Raw genomic sequence first — 20439 nt, forward strand, 5'->3', positions numbered from 1 at the left:
AAGATTTCAGAAAAAAAAAAGCCAATATTAAATTTCATTTCCTTCTTGAGCTATCTTTGCCACCTGTGCACATTGCATAATGAACTTTTCTATTTTTTCATGGGTATCCTAAATATAAGAATCAAATAAGAGAATATTCTCTCCAAAACCGGTTTGGCTCAGTAGTAGAGCGTCGGTCTGCGAACTAAAAGGTCCCAGGTTCGATTCTGGTCAAGGGCATGTACCTGGGTTGCGGGCATATCCCCAGTAGAGGGTGTGCAAGAGGCAGCTGGTCGATGTTTCTCTCTCATCGACGTTTCTAGCTCTCTATCTCTCTCCCTTCCTCTCTGTAAAAAAATCAATAAAATATATTTTAAAAAGAGAGAGAGAGAGAGAATATTCTCTTAAAATTTTTATTTGTAGAATTTGCTTTAATTCCTAAAATGAACTCTCAGTTGAGTTATATATTATTTCCATGTTTCTTCGCTTTAATTGTTTCACATAATTTTTTTAAAAAAATGTATTTTATTGATTTTTGTACAGAGAGGAAGGAAGAGAGATAGAGAGTTAGAAACATCAATGAGAGAGAGTCATTGATCAGCTGCCTCTTGCACACCCCCTACTGGGGATATGCCCGCAACCAAGGTACATGCCCTTGACTGGAATCGAACCCAGGGCCCTTAAGTCCCCAAGCCGACACTCTATCCATTGAGCCAAACCGGTCCCGGTTGTTTCACATAATTTTTGTTTGTGACCCACATCATTTTTTTGGTACATAATTTATTCATGATATTCTTTATATTTGAAGTGAGTGGTAACTTGTTAGTTATTTATAATCTACTTTTACAGTATATTGTAATTCTAAGGAAATTTGAAATATCTAAAGTATTTTTTAAAATTTGCACATGGTTTTTACACCATGTACAAGTAGTTGTAGATGTGTTTGCATAGGGATAGTAACATATTCTAATGTATATATGTGGCTAAACAATTCTGCAAATTTATGGTTTTATAATTTAGGGATCCTGCTTGTACATTTTATATCCCTAGCTTAGAATGTCATTTTTTAGGCAGTCAATTTTAGAATAAGAGCCTCTATTGTAAATATGTCTCCATCATTCCTTAAAGTCAGGCTTTGTTTAATACTACTCTCTATGTACCAAAGACATGGTACAGTATTTGGGGTATTTGGTATTTATGTGACTTAAAAACATATCTTCTGTGAATGAGGATAACTGTGTTTGTGTATGTATGATTATGTAATATTTTCAATCAATTATTATTTCAGAGATATAATTGGTAAAAAGAATTTTACTAATTTTACCAATTTTACCAATCTAGAGGCTCCGGTGGGATCCTACCAGCTTGCTCTGATGGGGGCTCATCCGCCGGCCACCCCAACCCCCAATTAAGGTGTTGGGGGCCAATCAGGAGCTGGGCTGGCCAGGGAGCGGGGGTCGATTAGGGCCCTGATCAGGATGGTTGGCTGCTGCAGTGTGTGCCATAGCCACTGGTCATTCTGGTCATTCTGGTTGTTCTGCCGTTCTGGTCGCTGGGCTTTTATATGTATAGATAATCCTCCAAGTGGGAATTTTATGGCAGATATATTATTTCTTTATTGACAAACCACAAATAACCAAAGCTTCTTAATACAGGGTGGGACAGAAGTAGGTTTACAGTTGTTTGCAAGAAAAATAGTACAAAAAGTAATAAATAATAATACACAAATAAACAACTATAGTTCGACTTTTGCCACATCCTGTACTATCATATAGGGTTATGTTAACACTATACTTTTTAAAAAATATATATTTTATTGATTTTTAACAGAGAGAAAGGGAGAGAGATAGAGAGCTAGAAATGTCGATGAGAGGGAAACATCGACCAGCTGCCTCTTGCACACCCCCTACCAGGGATGTGCCCGCAACCAAGGTACATGCCCTTGATCGGAATCGAACCTGGGACCTTTCAGTCTGCAGACTGACGCTCTACCACTGAGCCAAACCGGCTTCGGCAACACTATACTTTTATTTTGAGTTTTTCAGGCATTTGAGACTTCTGTGTGTTCTTTATTTAGTTATATAGTTTAATACTGTGGGAGTGGTCCTATGAAGGTGATCAACTTAGTTTATTTCATGATAAATTTATTAAATCTCTATTTCACTTGCTAATCTTTCCCAGTTGGGATATTCTACTTTAAAGCTCCTTGGTTGCATGTAATCATAGCCTCAAGGTTATCTCCTTTCCAGAGGACCTTCTCACAGTATAAGCAGGAGTAGACTAACATCCATTGGGACTTTTCCTATGAAGTTATCATCTTTCACCAATGAGAGTTAAGTGCTAATGGGACACAAGCACTGAGCCGAGTTTCTGTTTATGTTCTTTATTATCAAAGGAGGTTTAGATAACCAGTAATGTTGATAGAGCATGTGACTCCCCATTGAGAAAAAAAAAATTGCAGTGGCCACTTTGCACATAAATGTTTACATTTAAAAATTGTCAATGGATATTCATGCTGATAATAAATGCACATTAAATAATCGAAAAAAGTAATATTCTTGATTTTTAAAAAAATTTTTACTCGAGTATATTTTTCCCATTAATTTTTAGAGGAAGTGGGAGAGGGAAAGACAGAGAGAAAGTCTATGTAGGAGAAACACATTGATTGGTTACCTCCTGCATGTGCCTCGACCAAGAGCCTGTCCTTGTCCGGAATCGAACTCGGGCCTTCTGTCCACAGGCTTATGCTCTATCCACTGAGCCAAACCAGCTAAGCCAATGTTCTTGATTTTTAAATGACATATATCTATAATTTTAGCAGTATAGGTATCACTAGAACCTCAGTAGAACGGATTCCACTATGGGCCAATAGTCTGAGACTACTCTTTTCAGTGCTCTCTTTTATATTTTCTCTCAGTAAATTTGTTCACTCCCTCTCTATCTTCCCTCTTTCCTGGATACCTTATCATTTCTACTGCCTTTCGCATGTCAGAACTGCTAATGGCACAATGAACGAAAAAACCTGATTTTCTTTCTTTCCTTTCTCTATCATTTTACCCTCAATGAGCTTCACCTGGGAAAATAAAACAGGAACCTAAAATGACTGAAATAATAATTAGGAGAAAGCAAAATTTTAATTTTCTGCTGGTATATTAAACTTTTGTTTTGTCCATGTGTCAAGAGGGTTATGAATATTGTTTGTGGCTACTTTATAAACTGCTTTTAGATTACCTTAGGAGCTTTTGTAATGAAAGAATTACAGTCTTATTAGCAAAAGATTTCTAATTTCTAGTTAAAGTATTTAGAATTATACATATTTTTTTCTTTGAATAACTGTTTTTTCTTATAATGATAAATTGCCATGATTTATTTGGATAATAGTATAGCAAGAAATCGTTTTATGGCATCTCAGTGATTAAAACTATAGTGTCAGCAATTCCAATGCAGCAACAATGTTGATGTTGATCATGAAAATGAAAGTCATGCTTAGTAAGTTAAGCTATTGACTATTTATAGAAATGGCTTATTTATCTCCTGCTATCTCACTTTACCTTTCTCTTAATATTGATTAATCTGCATTCTCTTTAACTATTAAAAAAGCACTTGCCCAGGCTAGTATGGCTCAGTTGGTTGGACATTGTTCCATGCACCAGAGGTTTACTGTTTTGATTTCTGTTCAGGACACATGCCTGGGATGAGTGTTTTCTCTTACATCAATGTTTCTCTCTCTCACCTTCTCCATTCCTCTTTCTGTAAAGTCAAGAAAAGCTCATAAGTTTTACATTTGAAAAGGACTGCTCACTCTGTATAAATGAAGGGCTTGAAAAATATCCTGAAAATTGTTCATGCTTCTTGAAAACCACAGAAACTTACTTTATACCTTTTGGAAGAAGAAAGAAATTTGAAGTAGGGTAGATGTATTAAAAAAATACCATCTATCATAATAAAAGTGTAATTTGCTAATTAGTCTTGATGTCCTTCCAGATGAAGCCGGGGCTGCAAGGCAAGCCCAGGACCTGGGCGCCAGAGGGAGGCTGGTGCTGGCAGCCTAGGGAAGGAAGGCCTACTCTTGCATAAATTTCATGCATCAGGCCTCTAGTCAAATATAATTTTTTTAAAAATAAAAAGTTATGTCTGGCTTTATCATCTTGAGATATAAAATTAAGTCACATTTGCCGGGACCGGTTTGGCTCAGTGGATAGAGCATCGGCTTGGGGACTGAAGGGTCCCGGGTTCGATTCCGGTCAAGGGCATGAACCTTGTTTGCGGGCATATCTCCAGTAGGGGGTGTGCAAGAGGCAGCTGATCGATGACTCTCTCTCATTGATGTTTCTAACTCTCTATCTCTCCCTTCCTCTCTGTACAAAATCAATAAAATACATTAAAAATAAATAAATAAATAAATAAATAAATAAATAAATAAATAAATAAAATTAAGTCATATTTGGTTATAGCATTCAAAATATAATAACTCAGAGGTACTACCTGCCTGGTAGAGTTCTGGAAATATATTATATTTCTCCTGGAATTCTCCTCTTATGCTTTCCTAGGGTTACTTCAACTATGGTTGAATCAGACTTTAATGCCTCTAACCTGTTGCTAATCTCAGATTCACTCATTCAGTCATTCCTCCAACTCTCTTTTGACTGCCTATTATTAAGTGTAGACATTTGTCCAGGTATTAATTCTATAACAGTGAAAAATGAAGATAAAATTATGGACCTTATATGCTAGATTTGCCCCTCAAGATTTATGTCAACTAATGTTTAACACTGGACAGCCTAGCCCAGGTGTCAGCAAACTGCGGCTCGTGAGCCATGTTTTGGCACTCTGTCAACTAATGAGTTTGCCGACCACTGGCAGGGGCTTAATCACAAGGAACAACAACAGCCTGTAATGATTGGAATCGAGAGTCTAGGACAGTGGTCGGCAAACTCATTAGCCAACAGAGGGGCAATCTGCAGCTCTCGATCCACAGTTTGCCGTCCACTGGCCTAGCCCATTACTATAGTTTCAGTTTCTTCTGTCACCAGGTAGAAATCTGGTGGCATTCAAGGAGTTGGGGTAATGCAAGTTACACTAGAGTTATGTGCCCCCCCACAAGCCCCATCATGTGGTGGAAGGTCCTGTCCACTACAGCTATTGATCCTTCATAATTTATCTGTAGAGTCTTGTTCATTTAGCCACATAACCTCCTCATCCTCATACACATGTACCAAAACCTGCCTTGAGCCTTAAGTATTAAACTTCTTAGTGACCTAAGTCTTTAATTTCCCTTATTGTAAGGGCACATGTGTCCCCTTTCTCCACTCGTACCTAAGTGACTTTGTTGTAAAGACCTTTAGCATCAGTCCTGTGATGGGCTTAGATCCAGCGGTGCGCGCACACATCCTTTGCAGTCTAGTGGCTGCTGTTGAGTTTGGGAAATGGGTCAGACTCTCTTCCCAGAGGTGACCTTTCCTCCAGCTGGGGATGGAAGGGAGGGAATGTATCTATTTCTGCTTGTTGTCATTTAGGGCACATAAATGGTTTAGTGATTTTAAATCTCAAAGCAAAGGGATTTGGGTTTAGCTTTTCTTCTTCCTAACAGTCTCTTTGTAAATCCTATGTAAATCTGAGGATGAAAATGAATGTAGGGGCAAGGATGCCTCCTAATTTCACTTTCCAGCATCTGAGCTTTATGCTTTCCCCTCCTCATCCCAAATAATAATTTTATATTCTTCACTCAGAGGTAGATACTTACTCAATAACCACGTAATTATAGAACTGTGCAAGTGGATCTTTCTAGAAAATGAAGGCAGCCTTATTAAGGTAAATTGAGCAGATCACATCTCACTACAGAAAACTGTTCAGCAGCCAAAAAACAAAAGAAAAAGAAAAGAAAAGAAAATTTAGGAAATTTCATCGTTATCTTTCTATTTTTCTATCAGGCACCAGGTAATGATGTTCTGATAACCCTCCCACTAAACATCCCCTCCCCCACTCACCCACAGCTTTGATTTATGGCTTTTGTCAAAATTCATGGTTATCTACTTTTTCTGTGGTTGAAAACACATCACCAAAGTGTTTTCACTGAGCACACAGTGAGGAAGAGGTGTGCACAGCTGCTTCAGGAGAACTGGTGAGCCAGCTTCAGGCACTTGTGCAAACCATTGTTTTCATCTAAAATTTCCTGCAAAAAAATTGAAAAAATGAGAAACATGGTTTTTATATGTCAGTGTAAATCCATGTTTATTGCAATAAATGTTAAAGTAATAACAACTGTTTACTTCCTGGTAAAAAGAGGTTAAGTAGACTAATATATATTTCTGGACCATTTTTGTTCCCCACCCCACTTCACAAGGCATACCATCTACATTTCACTTGCCAATACATATCCTATTCCTTGAAGTCTGATCTCCTCTTTTGTGAGCCATCAGTTGAATTTTTTCAGCCTACTGCAGCATAAAATGCTGTAAAAAGGAGTTAAGATTTGTTTTCATTTATTTATTCAAGAAACACTTGCTGAGCTCTTAATATGCCAGGTACTGCAAATAGAAACATGATTAAACAGACCATATTGCTAACTATAGATCCTACCAGGGGCATTATGTACCTGATGATATTGTTAGTTATTTGATTGAAATTTGAAAAGTTTTATTGGGAAGTAGAAGGTGCCAAGGGAGTGTATACTGGTGGATATAGCTGATAGACCTGATTGCATGGTGACATAAGAGTCCCCAGAAGCAGGAGAGGAAAAACCAATGCCCATGTATTTGTTGAGCCTTTGTTTCTGTCACATTTGCTAATGTCTCATAGGTCAAAACACGTCACATACCCAAATTCAGATTCAAGGGTTGGAAGAATAGATTCTATCTCCAATGAGAGAAGCTGCTAAAATATTGTGGCCCTAAAAAAAACAAACAAAAAAAAAAACAAATGAAAAAAAACCCCACACTACAAGACTATCTACTTATTTGCAAACATCTATATAGGAATGTCAAGTATTTTTCACCTTTGCTTTCAGATATTTTGTTTTATTCCTTCAGTTTCACAGTTGAATTCCACAACTGTCTTCATGGAACTCTGATTTCCTCCTCAATGACTCTTGAGTTTTTCTAAGCAAGCCTTTGTGTTTCTAATTACCACAAGTCCTCAAATAAGCCGCTTTCTACATGTGCATATGTCTTTTGAATAATCTACATTAATAAAAGAGAAATATGCAAATTGACCATACCTTCATGACACCCACCAACCAATCAGGAGTGGGTATGCAAATTAACACAACTAAGATGGCTGGCTAATTTGCATACACAGGCATGGAGCTTAGACTTAAGACTCTGGCCTGAGCGAAGCCTGAAGCCTGAAGACAGAAGACGACTGAAGCCTGAAGACTGAAGGCTGAAGATGACTAAAGACTAAAGACTGAAGACTGAAGAGGCTTTCTCCACTGTGGCTGGAGTGAAGGCCTGGTTCCTGGGTGCTGGAGGAAAACCAGTGCCAGCAGCCAGGGGAAGGAAAGCTTATTGCATGAATCTTTGTGCAATGGGCCTCTAGTACAATATAAAACTAAATCTGGAAAATTTTACAGTTTCACATTTTTGGTCATTTCCAAAAGTGGCAGGGCTGTTCAGAAATTATAAATTAGTTAAAATGAAGTTGGGAAGGTAGAGAGTAACACCTTCTCTTTTGTTTTCATTTTTTAAGTATCAATATATGTTGATCTCTTTTCTCCCCATTCCTTGCAAAATAAAACAACAAAACATAAATGCTTTAAAATAATAGTGAAATTGCAAGCTTCAGTCATTATTAAAATAGAAGCCCTGTCTGGCTATTGTGGCTCAGTGTTTGAGCATCGATCTATGAAACAGGAGGCCACAGTTTGATTCCTGGTCAGGACACATGCCCAGATTGTGGGCTTAATCCAAAGTAGGAGGCAGCCAATCAACGATTCTCTTTCATCATTGATGTTTCTCTCTCTCTCTCTCTCTCTCTCTCTCTCTCTCTCTCTCTCTCTCTCTCTCTCTCTCTCATCTATCTCTATCTCTATCTCTATCTCCCCCCTTCCTATCCCTGAAATAAATATAAAAAATGAAAAAATAGATGCTCTATCTCATCTTATTTCCCCCCATGCTCTACATACTATGACCCAACTCAAGTTTTACCTTTTCCATGAAACTTCCCTTGCTTGCCCAGAGTATCCTTGATTTCACTCTGTTATGAACTTCTACAGATTAGTATTATTTATTGCTTTTATTTATATTCAAATTTGTATTATTCACTGCTGTTTTCTTTGGATTTGAGTCTGTAACAATTGGATGGTTATCTTTTTTATGTGCAGCTATCATATCCTATAAGCATTCCTTATTATCCTGTTTCTTGACTAACTTAAACTGTAAGCCACTCTTTGAGTGCTATAAATATCCAGCCTTCAGCTATCTGATAGCCTGTCAAAATTGAAATTCTCCTTTTCTTTTTTCTTAGAAAATACCTAATTTTATTTATTCAGGAAATGTTGAGGCTTACTATATTTTAAGATTTAAAAAAATAACACTGCCATCTCAACTTGTTGTTTTGCTTAAGACAGTGGTACAAATGTATAGGAAAGTTCTTCTTAGTATTGTTGTTTCATTCCCCCTAATATTTTCAAAATATATTAATATCTAAATGAGATGCATTTTTATTACTTTTTGGATTTTTAGCATGATATGAAGTTAATTTGTTGAATGTTTTGACTAATTAAAAAAATAAAAATTATTCTTATATCATCTTTAAAAATAGTTTAGGTTAAGTTAATAAATACCAAATAATTTCAGAATAATGACATTTGTCACTAAGTTTCTTGAATTTTTCTTCTTCTTTTTTTAAAATTCTTTATTGTTTAAAGTATTACATGAGTCTTCTTCCCCCCGCCCCCATTGACCTCTACCCCACCACTCCCTACCTCAATGGCAAGCCCTCACCTCCCCCCACTCTACTGTCTGTGTCCATTGGTTTTGCTTATATGCATGCATACAAGTCCTTTGGTTGATCTCTTAACACCTCACCTCTTGTCTTCCCTTATAGGTTGTACAGTCTGTTCGATGCTTCTATTTCTCTGGTTCTATTTTTGTTCATCAGTTTATGTTGTTCATCATATTTCACAAATGAGTGAGATCATGTAATATTTATCTTACTTTAACTGGCTTAGCATAATGCTTTAATTTTGCTTAGCATAATGCTTTCCAGTTCCATCCATGCTGTTGGAAATGGTAAGAATTCCTTCTTTTTTTAGAGTAGTGTAGAGTTCCATTTTGTAGATGTACCACAGTTTTCTAATCCACTCATCTGCTGACGGGCACTTAGGTTGTTTCCAAATCTTGGATATTGTAAATTGTGCTGCTATGAACACAGGACGCGAAGAGCCTTTCTGATTGGTGTTTCTGTTTTCTTGGGATACATTCCTACAAGTGGGATTGCTGGATCAAAAAAAAGTTCCATTTTTAATTTTTTGAGGAAATTCCATACCATTCTCCACAGTGGCTGCACCAGTCTGCATTCCCACCAGCAGTGCATGAGGGTTCCTTTTTCTCTGCATCCTTGCCAGCACTTGTCATTTCTTGATTTGTTAAATATAGCCATCCAGACAGGTGTGAGATGGGACTTCATTGTTGTTTTGATTTGCATCTCTCAGATGATTGGTGACTTTGAGTATGTTTTCATATGTCTCTTGGCCTTTTGTAAATCCTCTTTCAAAAAGTGTCTACTTAGGTCTGTTGCCCATTTTTTGATTGGGTTGTTTATCTTCCTTTTGTTAAGTTGTATGAGTTCCCTGTAAAATGTTGGAGATTAAACCCTTATAGAAGATAACATTAGCAAATATGTTCTCACATGCAACTTTGTTGTTTTGTTGATTTCTTTTGCTGTGCAGAAGCTTTTTATTTTGATATAGTCCCGTTTGTTTATTTTCTTCTTAGTTTCCATTGCCGTTAGAGCTACGACATAGTAGTATGTCTAATATTTTGTTGCCTATGGAGTCTTCTAAGATTTTTAAGGTTTCCCGTCTTACATTTAAGTCCTTTTTCCATATTGAGTTTATTTTTGTGTATGGTGTAAGATGGTGGTCTAGTTTCATTTTTTTTTTTTTTTTTTGCATGTATCTATCCAATTTTCCCAACACCATTTATTGAAGAGACTGTCGGGACTCCATTATATGCTCTTGCCTCCTTTGTCAAATATTCATTGAGCATATTTTTGTTCTTCTTAAGTGATATCTATGAGAATAGAAAATTCTATTTGGGATATGACATATTGTAAGAAAAATTTATGGTAATAGGGATCCCAACCTTGAATGAGTAAATGGAAGAAGAACCAACAAAGGAAACTCATATGAATAAACAAAGGTGGAGGGAGGGCCAAGAGAAAGCTCAGTCATAGAGAAGAAAATGGCCAGTGCTGTCAAGTGCCACATACAGAAACAGTGGAGCTGAAAAAACTCCACAGAACTCGGTATTACTAGGGACCTTGGTGAAATCTGGTTTATTAAAGACTGAGTTTTCACTCAACTGTGAAGGGAAGAGAACTGATGAGATAACTGACTAGTTGAAGGTTGGTGGAAAGAATGATTTTTTAAAAATGATAACAATGTAATTATAAACTATGGGAAATAGACACAGAAAGATCATTATGACAGTTAATAAGCTATTGATGATTATAAAATATATAACCAAGTAGTTAGTATTGTGACTGATCCGTGGTATACCAAAATACAGTGCCAAACTTTAAGATTTACACACATCATCAACACAAAGACTATGTGCTGGATTGAACTGAATTGAGTTTTCATTGACATGTAAATAATCATCTTCTGTGATCTGGAATAATGTAGAGTTTAATTTGTGCTTTTACTTCTGATAAGGTCATCGGACACTATTTATTGGAGTCCATGTGCCCCTGGGAGGAAGAAAAAGCCACCGACGTCACAGGCATCGTGGTCATAAACACAGAAAGAGAGACAGAGAGAGAGATTCGGGATTAGAGGATGGAAGGGAGTCACCTTCCTTTGGTAAGAATTGCCTTCTTTTATTAAATTTGTGACCATAGCAATATCGCATTTGTTTGTACAAACCTAATTAACAGCCATCTACTTGTTTAGTTTATACTTTTCTAAATTATGTTGTGTTGGACAGATTGGGAAGAAGTGGGAGAGAGAAAACTTGATCCTTATTTTTCTCTTGTGCATCTGCTTTATGAAGGTGAGAACTGTGTTAGATTTGTGAGTGAGGAAAAACACTTAAGTAGTAAAATTTAGTTGTATAAACTCTTGTTAATTTATCCCAATAATAGTCATTGCTCTATGTAGTTTGAAAATCCAGGGGAAAATGTTTTATGAAGTTCCCATTTATATTGCTAATCTGCCCAAATTTTGTTCTTAGGATGTGAAATTTTTGCTATTTTTCCTTTGAAAGTAGATACAGAATATCACATGTAGTGATATGGTAGTTTTTAACAATTCCTGAGAGCCTTGAGAGCCTGTGTACGTGACATAACCAAGAACCAGCCTTTCAGTTCCTTGACCATCCTGTCTCCCATGACCTCATTCACTGCAGTCAGCTCACCTACACATCCATGACAACTCCGTCTCAGAATGCACTCACCTTGCTCTCTGACCACAGCTTCTCTTCTTATTTGCTTGTGCAGCTACTTGATTTCTCTACTTTTCCTCCATCCATGTAATAATCTTTATTTCTTTATCCTACTTTGATTTCATAGCTTGTAATTTTAGTAATACTTTCTAATATTCCATATGTTGTAGGTCCCTTGTTATAGATTTATTCATGCCTTCACTCTTACTTTAAAATCCATACTTTTATGTTGGGTTTTCTCCATGATTTTGCTTTCTCCCTTCCTCCTCAAGTAGGGATGCTCTTCTGGACATAGTCTTTCCACCGGGTGAATTGTAGCCATTTAAACACATGACTTGCATGGATTTTCAATACTTCTTCCCAATTCTGTTGCATTTCTTTGATTAAAAAAATGATTTTCAACCTTTTTCACCATTCCTTTTCACCATTACTTAGCAGATGCTTGTACTTCAGAAGAGAAACACGTCACCAGAAAGAATTCATTCAACTTCATTTCTATTAGATATATAGACTTACATGCTTATATCTGCAACTGCCCCCCCCTTAATATAATGAGGGAATTTTCTTTTCAATTATGTTTATTTTTTGTTTTCTCCCACCTGGAAACTTACACAATTATTCTCATCACCTGTCAGACATGATAAAGTCTCTCTCATTTTAAATAGTTCCCCAACTTCCCTCAAGCCCCCATTCAGATGTATTCAGATATAAAATAAGTTAATGTTCAACAAAGGCTTATATTCAGAACCTATAAAGAGCTCTCAAAACTCAACAGTAAAGAAATAATCAACCTAATTTAAAATTGACAAATTTCAATAGACATTTCACCAAAAAAAGACATATGGATGACCAATAAACACGCAAAAAAAATGTAAACAATAGACATCAGAGAAATGTAAAACGTACCGCAATGAGATATCACTGCACAAAACAGCTAAGAAACAGTTGACACCAAGTGCTGGTCAGGATGTGGAACAAGTACTGTACAACTCTCTCATACATAGCTGCTCAGAATGCGAACGAGTACAGACCCTTTGGAAAGCAGTTTTATAAAGTTAAAAATACGCTAAGCATATAACATAACAATCCTACCCCTAGGCACTCACCCTAGAGCTATAAAGACTTATGCCCCACTGGAAAACCCATATAAGTACAAGTATCGCAATTCTATTCATAATTGCCCCACACTGGAAACAACCTAAATATCCTTCAGCAAGTGGCTGCACAAATAAACTGTACATTTCTACAATGGACTACTTTTCAGCAGTAAAAAGAATGAACTATTGATACACTTAGTTACACAGATAAATTTCAAAATCTCAAAGGCATTATACTAAGTGAACAACGACAGTCTCAAAAGGCTGCATGCCATATTTTTCCATTTATATGACATCTCGGAAAAGGAAAAAACTATAAGCAGTGGAAACCAGATTAGTTGTTACTAGGGGTTGAGGGAGTTTTTTAGTGAGTTATATTCAGCATAGTTTTAGTATAAGTTAATTTATCATAGTCTACTCTTCTGAATATTACCATAAAATATAGCATATATGATGAGAGATGTATGTATGTGTTGTGTGAGGTAAATGAAAGTAGTTTTCATGATTGTTATAAGTAACACAAAATAATCATCATAATAATCATATTTTAATATATATGTACATTATCTGCTTATGGGATTACATATTTATTTCCCCAAATTATGCTAGACTTAATGTAATGCTAAATTTAGGTTTAATTCCCCAAGATTACTTCAGGTAAGTGTTGTAGTGGAGGCAGGAGAGGTGTGAGTTTGGAGTGGTGATGAAGGAGGTGACTGGGACATTTTAAGCTTAAAGTCATGGTAATGCATGCTCATGCCTCTGATTTTCCACAGACACCCCATCACAGCGGGTACAGTTTATTCTTGGAACTGAGGATGATGACGAGGAACACATTCCTCATGACCTTTTCACAGAACTGGATGAGATTTGCTGGCGTGAAGGTGAAGATGCTGAGTGGCGAGAAACAGCCAGGTGAGGATTTTTGTTGAAGGGCGAATGCATACTAAAGAATTTTCATGCTATTAGAAAAACAGATATCTATTGCCATGATTTTGCAAACATCCACGAATGATGCTAATTTCTGAAATTGCTCATCTGGTCTGGGCAGATCCTATAATGGGGTCTGGGTCAGAGTGAACTCTGAAGGCAGTAATTATAGTAAATAGTGACTCAGAGCCAGCAGCAGCTGCAGTCCTAAAGATAAACAGTAGCATAATTTGTATGTCATCAGGAAAACAATAGAAATCTAAAAGTAATTTATTTATTTTATTTTGATTGCTGGCCTGTGATATATGATAATTTGAGTGGGGGTGTTAAAAAGGAAGGGAGACATTATAAGAGGTTTTTAAAAAATATTTTATTATTTTTTACAGTTAGGAAGGGAGAGGAATAAAGAGTTAGAAACATCGATGAAAGAGAAACATTGATCAGCTGCCTCCTGCACACCCCCTACTGGGGATGTGCCCACAACCAAGGTACATGCCCTTGATCCGAATCGAACCTTGGACCCTTCAGTCCGCAGGCTTACACTACATCCACTGAGCCAAACCGGTCAGGGCATATAAGAGGCTTTAAGTATTGTCTTGGATTTATGTCCTATTTGGCGAGGATAAAAATGTTTTTGATGTGTTTTAGGATATGTATACATTCAAACATAGTGTTTTTCAAAATAACTTTCTCAAGATTATTTTTTCTGTCATTTGTAATTAATATTTCTATATTGTCATATAGTCATTGAATTGCTATAAAAGAATAATAAACTAAATTTTGCATTTACTTTTTATTTATTCTTGCTCATTGTCTCATTTATATAACGAACACTTATAAATTACCTATTAGGTGCCAGGTGCAATGGCTATAGAACAATAACAAAAAACTTAAAATTTTCCTTCAACAGTCTCATAGTCTAATTTGGGGATTTAGGCAAGTAAACAAAATTGTAAATGAATGATGTAATACAGGTGTGCACAAGGAATTGTGGGCACACCTAGGATTGTCACTTACCCTCCTTTCCCAAGTTTTGTTGTGAACACCAGCCACATGGGGTCTTGTTGAAATGTAGATTTAACAGGCCTCAGGCATAGTGTCAGATTCTAACACTCTTCCAGGTGGTGTCACACCAGTGTTTTTGGGTAGCAATGATTTAAACCACAGGGCAAAAGAGAGGGAATCAAAATAGCTTACCAGTATATATAAAATATATTTAAAATATAATATAAAAGTATATATAAAACATAAAAATATATTTGGACCACTTTCCATGTTATCAGTACAGATGTACATCTTATAATGACTGCATTCCATTTAATTATATGAATATTTATTTATTTATTTATTTATTTATTTATTTGGGTTGTTTAATTTTTTGCTGTAGTCATTGATGCAGTAATTATTTACTCATATGTTTGGCATTATTTTGTAGTTTATTTATGTAGGGTGAATTTCCAAAAAGTGGAACCTATGTACAAAAAAGCAGATTTTTTTCTTTGGAATATATTTAAAAACTATCTTCATAAATTGTTTTGGTAATTTATACTTTAACATTCTATGAGAGTGCTTATTTTGCCCAAATCCTTGCCATACTAAATCACCAAACTTTATTTTTACAGATGAAAAATAAATAGCATTGTTTTGACTTGAAATTCTTTAATTATTAGTGAGATGGAACATCTTTTCATATGTTTTAAATTAATTAATTTATTTGAGAGAGAGGAAAGGAAAGAGGGAGAGAGAAGAGAGAGACATTTATTGTTGCTCCACATATTTATGCATTCATTGGTTGATTATTTTATATGTCCTGACCAAGGATCAAACTTGCAATCTTTGGGATGACACTAACTAACTGAGCTACCTGGCCAGGTCCTCATATGTTTTTATTTTATTCTTGTGAACTAATTGCTTCTTTTCTTTACCTATTTTATGTAAAATCATAATTTTCTTTATTTGCCATTTTTAATACCTAAAATTGATGGAATTTTATCCTGTGTAAATTACGTTTTAAGTAAAAATTTACAAAATTAACAAATTTTTCTTATAATGCCTTCTATTAAAATATTTTAAAGGTAAAACCAAATTTGAAATTGTTTTTATATAACCAAGTTGATTTCAGGATTAAGAACTTTTTACTTTATATTTTTCTTCCGATTGCATCGAAAAACGAAATACTTTGGAGTTTTTAAATATACATAATATATGTAGTCATCTTCTTTACTTGATGATAAACAATCTTCAAATAAACCACAACAATCTTCACAAATTAGTGATATAACTGTTTATATGACTTGCTGATAAGGAATTTAAAGCCCTAACCTCCCTGTATAAGTTTAGAAACATCAGTCTTCAAATAGTTATAAAATATATAGGTGTTCCTGTTTGTTCATTAAATTCCACATAGTGAGACAAGAACATGTATTTCTTATAACTGCCAAGCAAAATATGATACAGATTAATAGACAGAGAGCAGGCAGACAGCTCTGGAGGGGTTGGGGTAGGAGGACTGAGCAAAAAGTAAAAAAAAAATAAGTGACAGAACTCCTGAATACAGTGGTGATTTAGGGGGGTAGGAGAGGGTGGAGGTGGAAGAAGGTATAGAGGGGATAAATTGTGATGGGAAAAAGGAATAGGTGTTCCCAGATGACTTGAAGTATTTCTTTCTTTACTCTCATTCCATATAATATAGCTAAGAAGTAAGCTTGGAATATGTGTTTTGGCAGGAGTAGCTCTCTTATTCTTAAAATGCTTGTTGATGTTTCACCTTCCAGATCAAATAGTTATCTGTTCCTTTACCAATAGCTTCTTGTAATTTTCCCAGTCTCATAAAGCTAGTAGGTGACAGTGCAATTTAGAATCTAGTCTTTCACTCTGTCACAGTTGAGCCGATAAGATTTTTATCATGTTCTAAAGGTTGAGTTGAACAAAGTGTTTGTCCTAAACCACCAAAATGTATTGCTATTTATTTATCCTATTTAATAAGAGGGAATATGCAAATTTACTGTTACACCATCACAAAGATGGCAGTGTCCATAGCCACAAGATGGCAGCACCCAGTCCCCTCAGATCCTCTGGAATCCCCCAGTCCTTTCAGCCCAGCCAGGAGGGCAGCAGGTGCATGGTGCTGCCAGACCCTCCCTCTGCCCGTCAGCCACCCAGCCACCCAGGGCAGGCTTGAGATGCAGGCAAGCCTTGGATGGCAGCTGCCCAGCCACGCAGGGCCACCTGAGGCTCATATAACCAGGGCTGGCTGAGGCTTGCGCTGCCAGCAGTGGCAGCAGCAGAGGTGTGATGGGGGCATCACTTTCCCTTGATTGTCGGGTTGCCTCACACCCCTGAGGGCAGGCCTGACTGAGAGACACCCTCCGCCTCCAGTACATGAATTTTCATGCACCGGGCCTCTAGCCTCTAGTAAAGCATAAAAGAGATGATCTAGCTAATTATTAGTATTCTTGAATATTATTAGCTAGCACCTGTGTTTTCAGACATCTCTTCCAGAACCTCATGCATGGTGCAGCTGTTTAAGGTTCAGGGAGACATCTGATTAGCAATCAAATAGTAACAGACATTGAAGAGGAGGGTACTTGAATTTTGGCTGAGACAATACATCAGAGAAGAACAGTACATATTTATTGAAGACTAAGAAATGTAGTGGGTTTTAAAGTGGCAGAAGTAACTTTGTTCTGGTGTCCCTAATTCATTTAAAAAGGCTAATTAGTTAATTCATTACTCCATCTAATTTGTCAAATGAAACTTAATTCTAATAGATCATTAGCATTCCATTTGAAGCACTTCATTCTTTTGATTAGTATTCCAGGGGGATTAATATGTTTCTATCCTAGTAGAAATAAAAAGAATATAGTTTATCAGCACATTGCACCTGTCATATTTCACATCTTGAATAATTCATGCCCACTGTTGTTGCCAAGTAAAACTTGAGCAAAGTTTTAGATTTTGAAGTGAAATTTTTGAATCAAAATTATTTAATAAATGTTTGTGAAAAACAGCTGTTCACTTTTAAAAACCCTAAAGAAGCCATATGACAAGGACTAATGAAATCAACAAGATTAGAGTGTTCTGCTTATAAATAACATATAATGTTATTAATAGGAAAGTGCTCAAAGACACCACAGCTGTGCACTTGTGGAGACAACATGCTTGACTCACTGTGGTTGTCCTTTAAAAAGTGCTTCCCACAAAGGAGCTCAGAGGAGGCCAAGCAGTGGGTAGCAATGAGGCCTCTGATGCATACATGGTAGTATAGAAAAGATGACTACCTCAGAATGATTTTATTGATATTGTGAAGCATTTGATATTCAAAAGTAGCAGAGATTAAAGTCATCACGATTTTTCAGTGCAATGTGAGGTGTGAAGATAATATGGATTAAGAACACCTAATATCGATAAACTCTAGGTTTGATTATATTTCATTCCCCCCCCCCTTTTTTGTTACAATAGGCCCTTTTTAATTACATACGTTATTCTCAGGCCCCCACCCTAACCATTTACCCACTCCAGCTCTCCATATCCCCAGCCCTATCCCAAGGAGGATGTTTTCTCTTGAGAATCCATGACTTCCCCTAGGCTATAATTTTGGATGGTATATTAACTAACCTCTTTACTTTCTATATGAGTATAAGCAGAGAATAAAAATTCTTTGCAAAGGTCATCTGAATTAGTGAAAATGGAATAAGCAGAGTTAATGTATATGGAAAACATCTATTTCTAATTTACAGAAGAAATTTATTTTGAAGACTTTTAATATGAGTATTATAGAGATTATTGCCAACTTAATCCTCAAAGAATTAATGAAACACTTCTATTAGGTTGTTGTAGTTTAGTACAAAGAGATTCCAATGTGCTAATCATGGATGAAAACAGATGCAAATACTGAAGGAAATCAAAATATTCTTTGAGTTTAAACCTGTCCCTCCCCCATAGAAAATGGCATGCATTTAGCCTATAACCTTGATTTTTTTTTCATTGTCCACCACTTCTCATTCATGCCTGTGAGATTCTTGTTTGCTTTGGTTTGCTATTCAAACAAATGTCAGCTGAGTTTATTTGAAAACTGGAATAAATTGCAGCACTTTAGGTCATTAACTGCAATCAGGCATTTTGCAACTGACAGCATACTCAGTGACTACGAAATTTTGAATCAGGATTTGGTGTGTTCCCAGACCTGTTAATTTCTATCTTTGAAGTTTAAAATGGAATGAACCCCTGTTCCCTCCCCCCACCTCCCAGAAAGTAACTATACTTATGTATTATATATATATATATATATATATATATATATATATATATATATATATATGTGTGTGTGTGTGTGTGTGTGTGTGTGTGTGTGTGTGTGTGTGTGTGTGTGTATGTATGTATATATATAAATTTTAATGTAGTCTTTAAAATATTTAAATATCTAAAAGCTTTTAGCATTATCTTAAAGCCTTTCACATTATCTGAAGTGGTCACAAAACCTGTGGCTAAATCAAACCATTCATGCAAATAACTTACATGTGGCCCTTTTAACTACCCAGTTGTTTGGAATTCCCAGAGACTTCATTCTCCTTTTCCAAAAGGCCAAGGACCCAATTTAAAGGAAATTATTCTAAAGAAAAGAATATACCTTTTGGATTTGTTTTTAAAATGTCTTTTCAGACAGACACATGGATCAATGCAGCAGAATAGGGAACTGGGAAACTCCAACACAAATACTGCTGAGTTTTGACAAAGGGAACTTTTAAATAAAGGAAAGACTTGTCTTTTGAACAAATGGTACTGAAACAATTACCTACAGGTAAAAAAAAATTAGCCTCAGTCTAAACCTCGCAGTGTATACAAAAATTAATTGATAGTAAATTGTAAATTTAAAACATAAAGCTATGAAGATTTTAGAGAAAGGATAGGTAAAAATCTTAAGGACCTGGGGCTGGATGTTGAGTTTTCTTTTCTTTTTTTTTTTTTAAATATATTTTATTGATTTTGTACAGAGAGGAAGGGAGAGAGATAGAGAGTTAGAAACATCGATGAGAGAGAGTCATCGATCAGCTGCCTCTTGCACACCCCCCACCAGGGATATGCCTGCAACCAAGGTACATGCCCTTGACCGGAATCGAACCCGGGACCTTTCAGTCCCCAAGCCGACGCTCTATCCATTGAGCCAAACCGGTTTCATACATGATATCAAAAGTACATCCATAAAAGAAAAGAATTGTAAATTAGATTTCACTCAAACTAAAAACTTTTGTACTGTGAGAGACCCTGTTAACAGGATGAAAAGACAAGCTACCGACAGGGAAAATTCTTTGTGGTGTGGAACAGTGTTGTATCTTGATTGTGTTAGTCATTACTGAATCTGTCTATACGTGGGATAAAAATGCATGAGACTACACATCCACCCCCACCCCCAGGAATTCTTAAAATTTAAGTTTTCACTTTCAAGGTGCCAAGATAAATTGATGTAGATGTTTTATTATTTATTTAATTATCTTCACTGTTATTTGGAAGTATAAAATTTAACTATAATTTTCCTTATAAGAAGGGGTTTGCGAATGTATGTAGATCTAGAAGCCCACTAGTATTTAAAAAAATGAATTTATTACCTGTGTCATCAGAGCTCACAAACAACATTATTATGTGGTTTAGTTTATGGATTTACATTTAACTAATTATGAAATGATAATATTTTAATAATGTAGAAATATTTTTCAGGATTTCTTATTTGAGTAAAAAATTTAAAAACAACATTTTCAGAGTGGTTTTATAGTAGAGATGACAGAGCCCTCCCATGGTCCCTCCTCGGCTGGCCAACCTCCCGAGTCCCTCCC

At 36.0% G+C, this 20439-nt stretch overlaps 1 protein-coding gene across 10 annotated transcripts in view; it reads left to right on the forward strand.

Moving 5' to 3' along the window:
• The window catches only part of SLC4A10 (solute carrier family 4 member 10), a 215688-nt gene that overhangs the window by 87148 nt on the left and 108101 nt on the right, over positions 1 to 20439 (forward strand). For all 10 annotated transcript variants that reach the window (XM_084891509.1, XM_084891514.1, XM_084891510.1 and 7 more), the window contains exons 3-4: positions 10856 to 11002; positions 13456 to 13594. In XM_084891509.1, coding sequence (XP_084747635.1) covers positions 10856 to 11002; positions 13456 to 13594 — 286 coding nt within the window. The remainder of the gene's footprint in view (positions 1 to 10855; positions 11003 to 13455; positions 13595 to 20439) is intronic.

This window comes from Pipistrellus hanaki (genome assembly GCF_964339955.1).
Source record: "Pipistrellus hanaki genome assembly, chromosome: 8".
NCBI classification, from domain to species: Eukaryota; Metazoa; Chordata; class Mammalia; order Chiroptera; family Vespertilionidae; genus Pipistrellus; species Pipistrellus hanaki.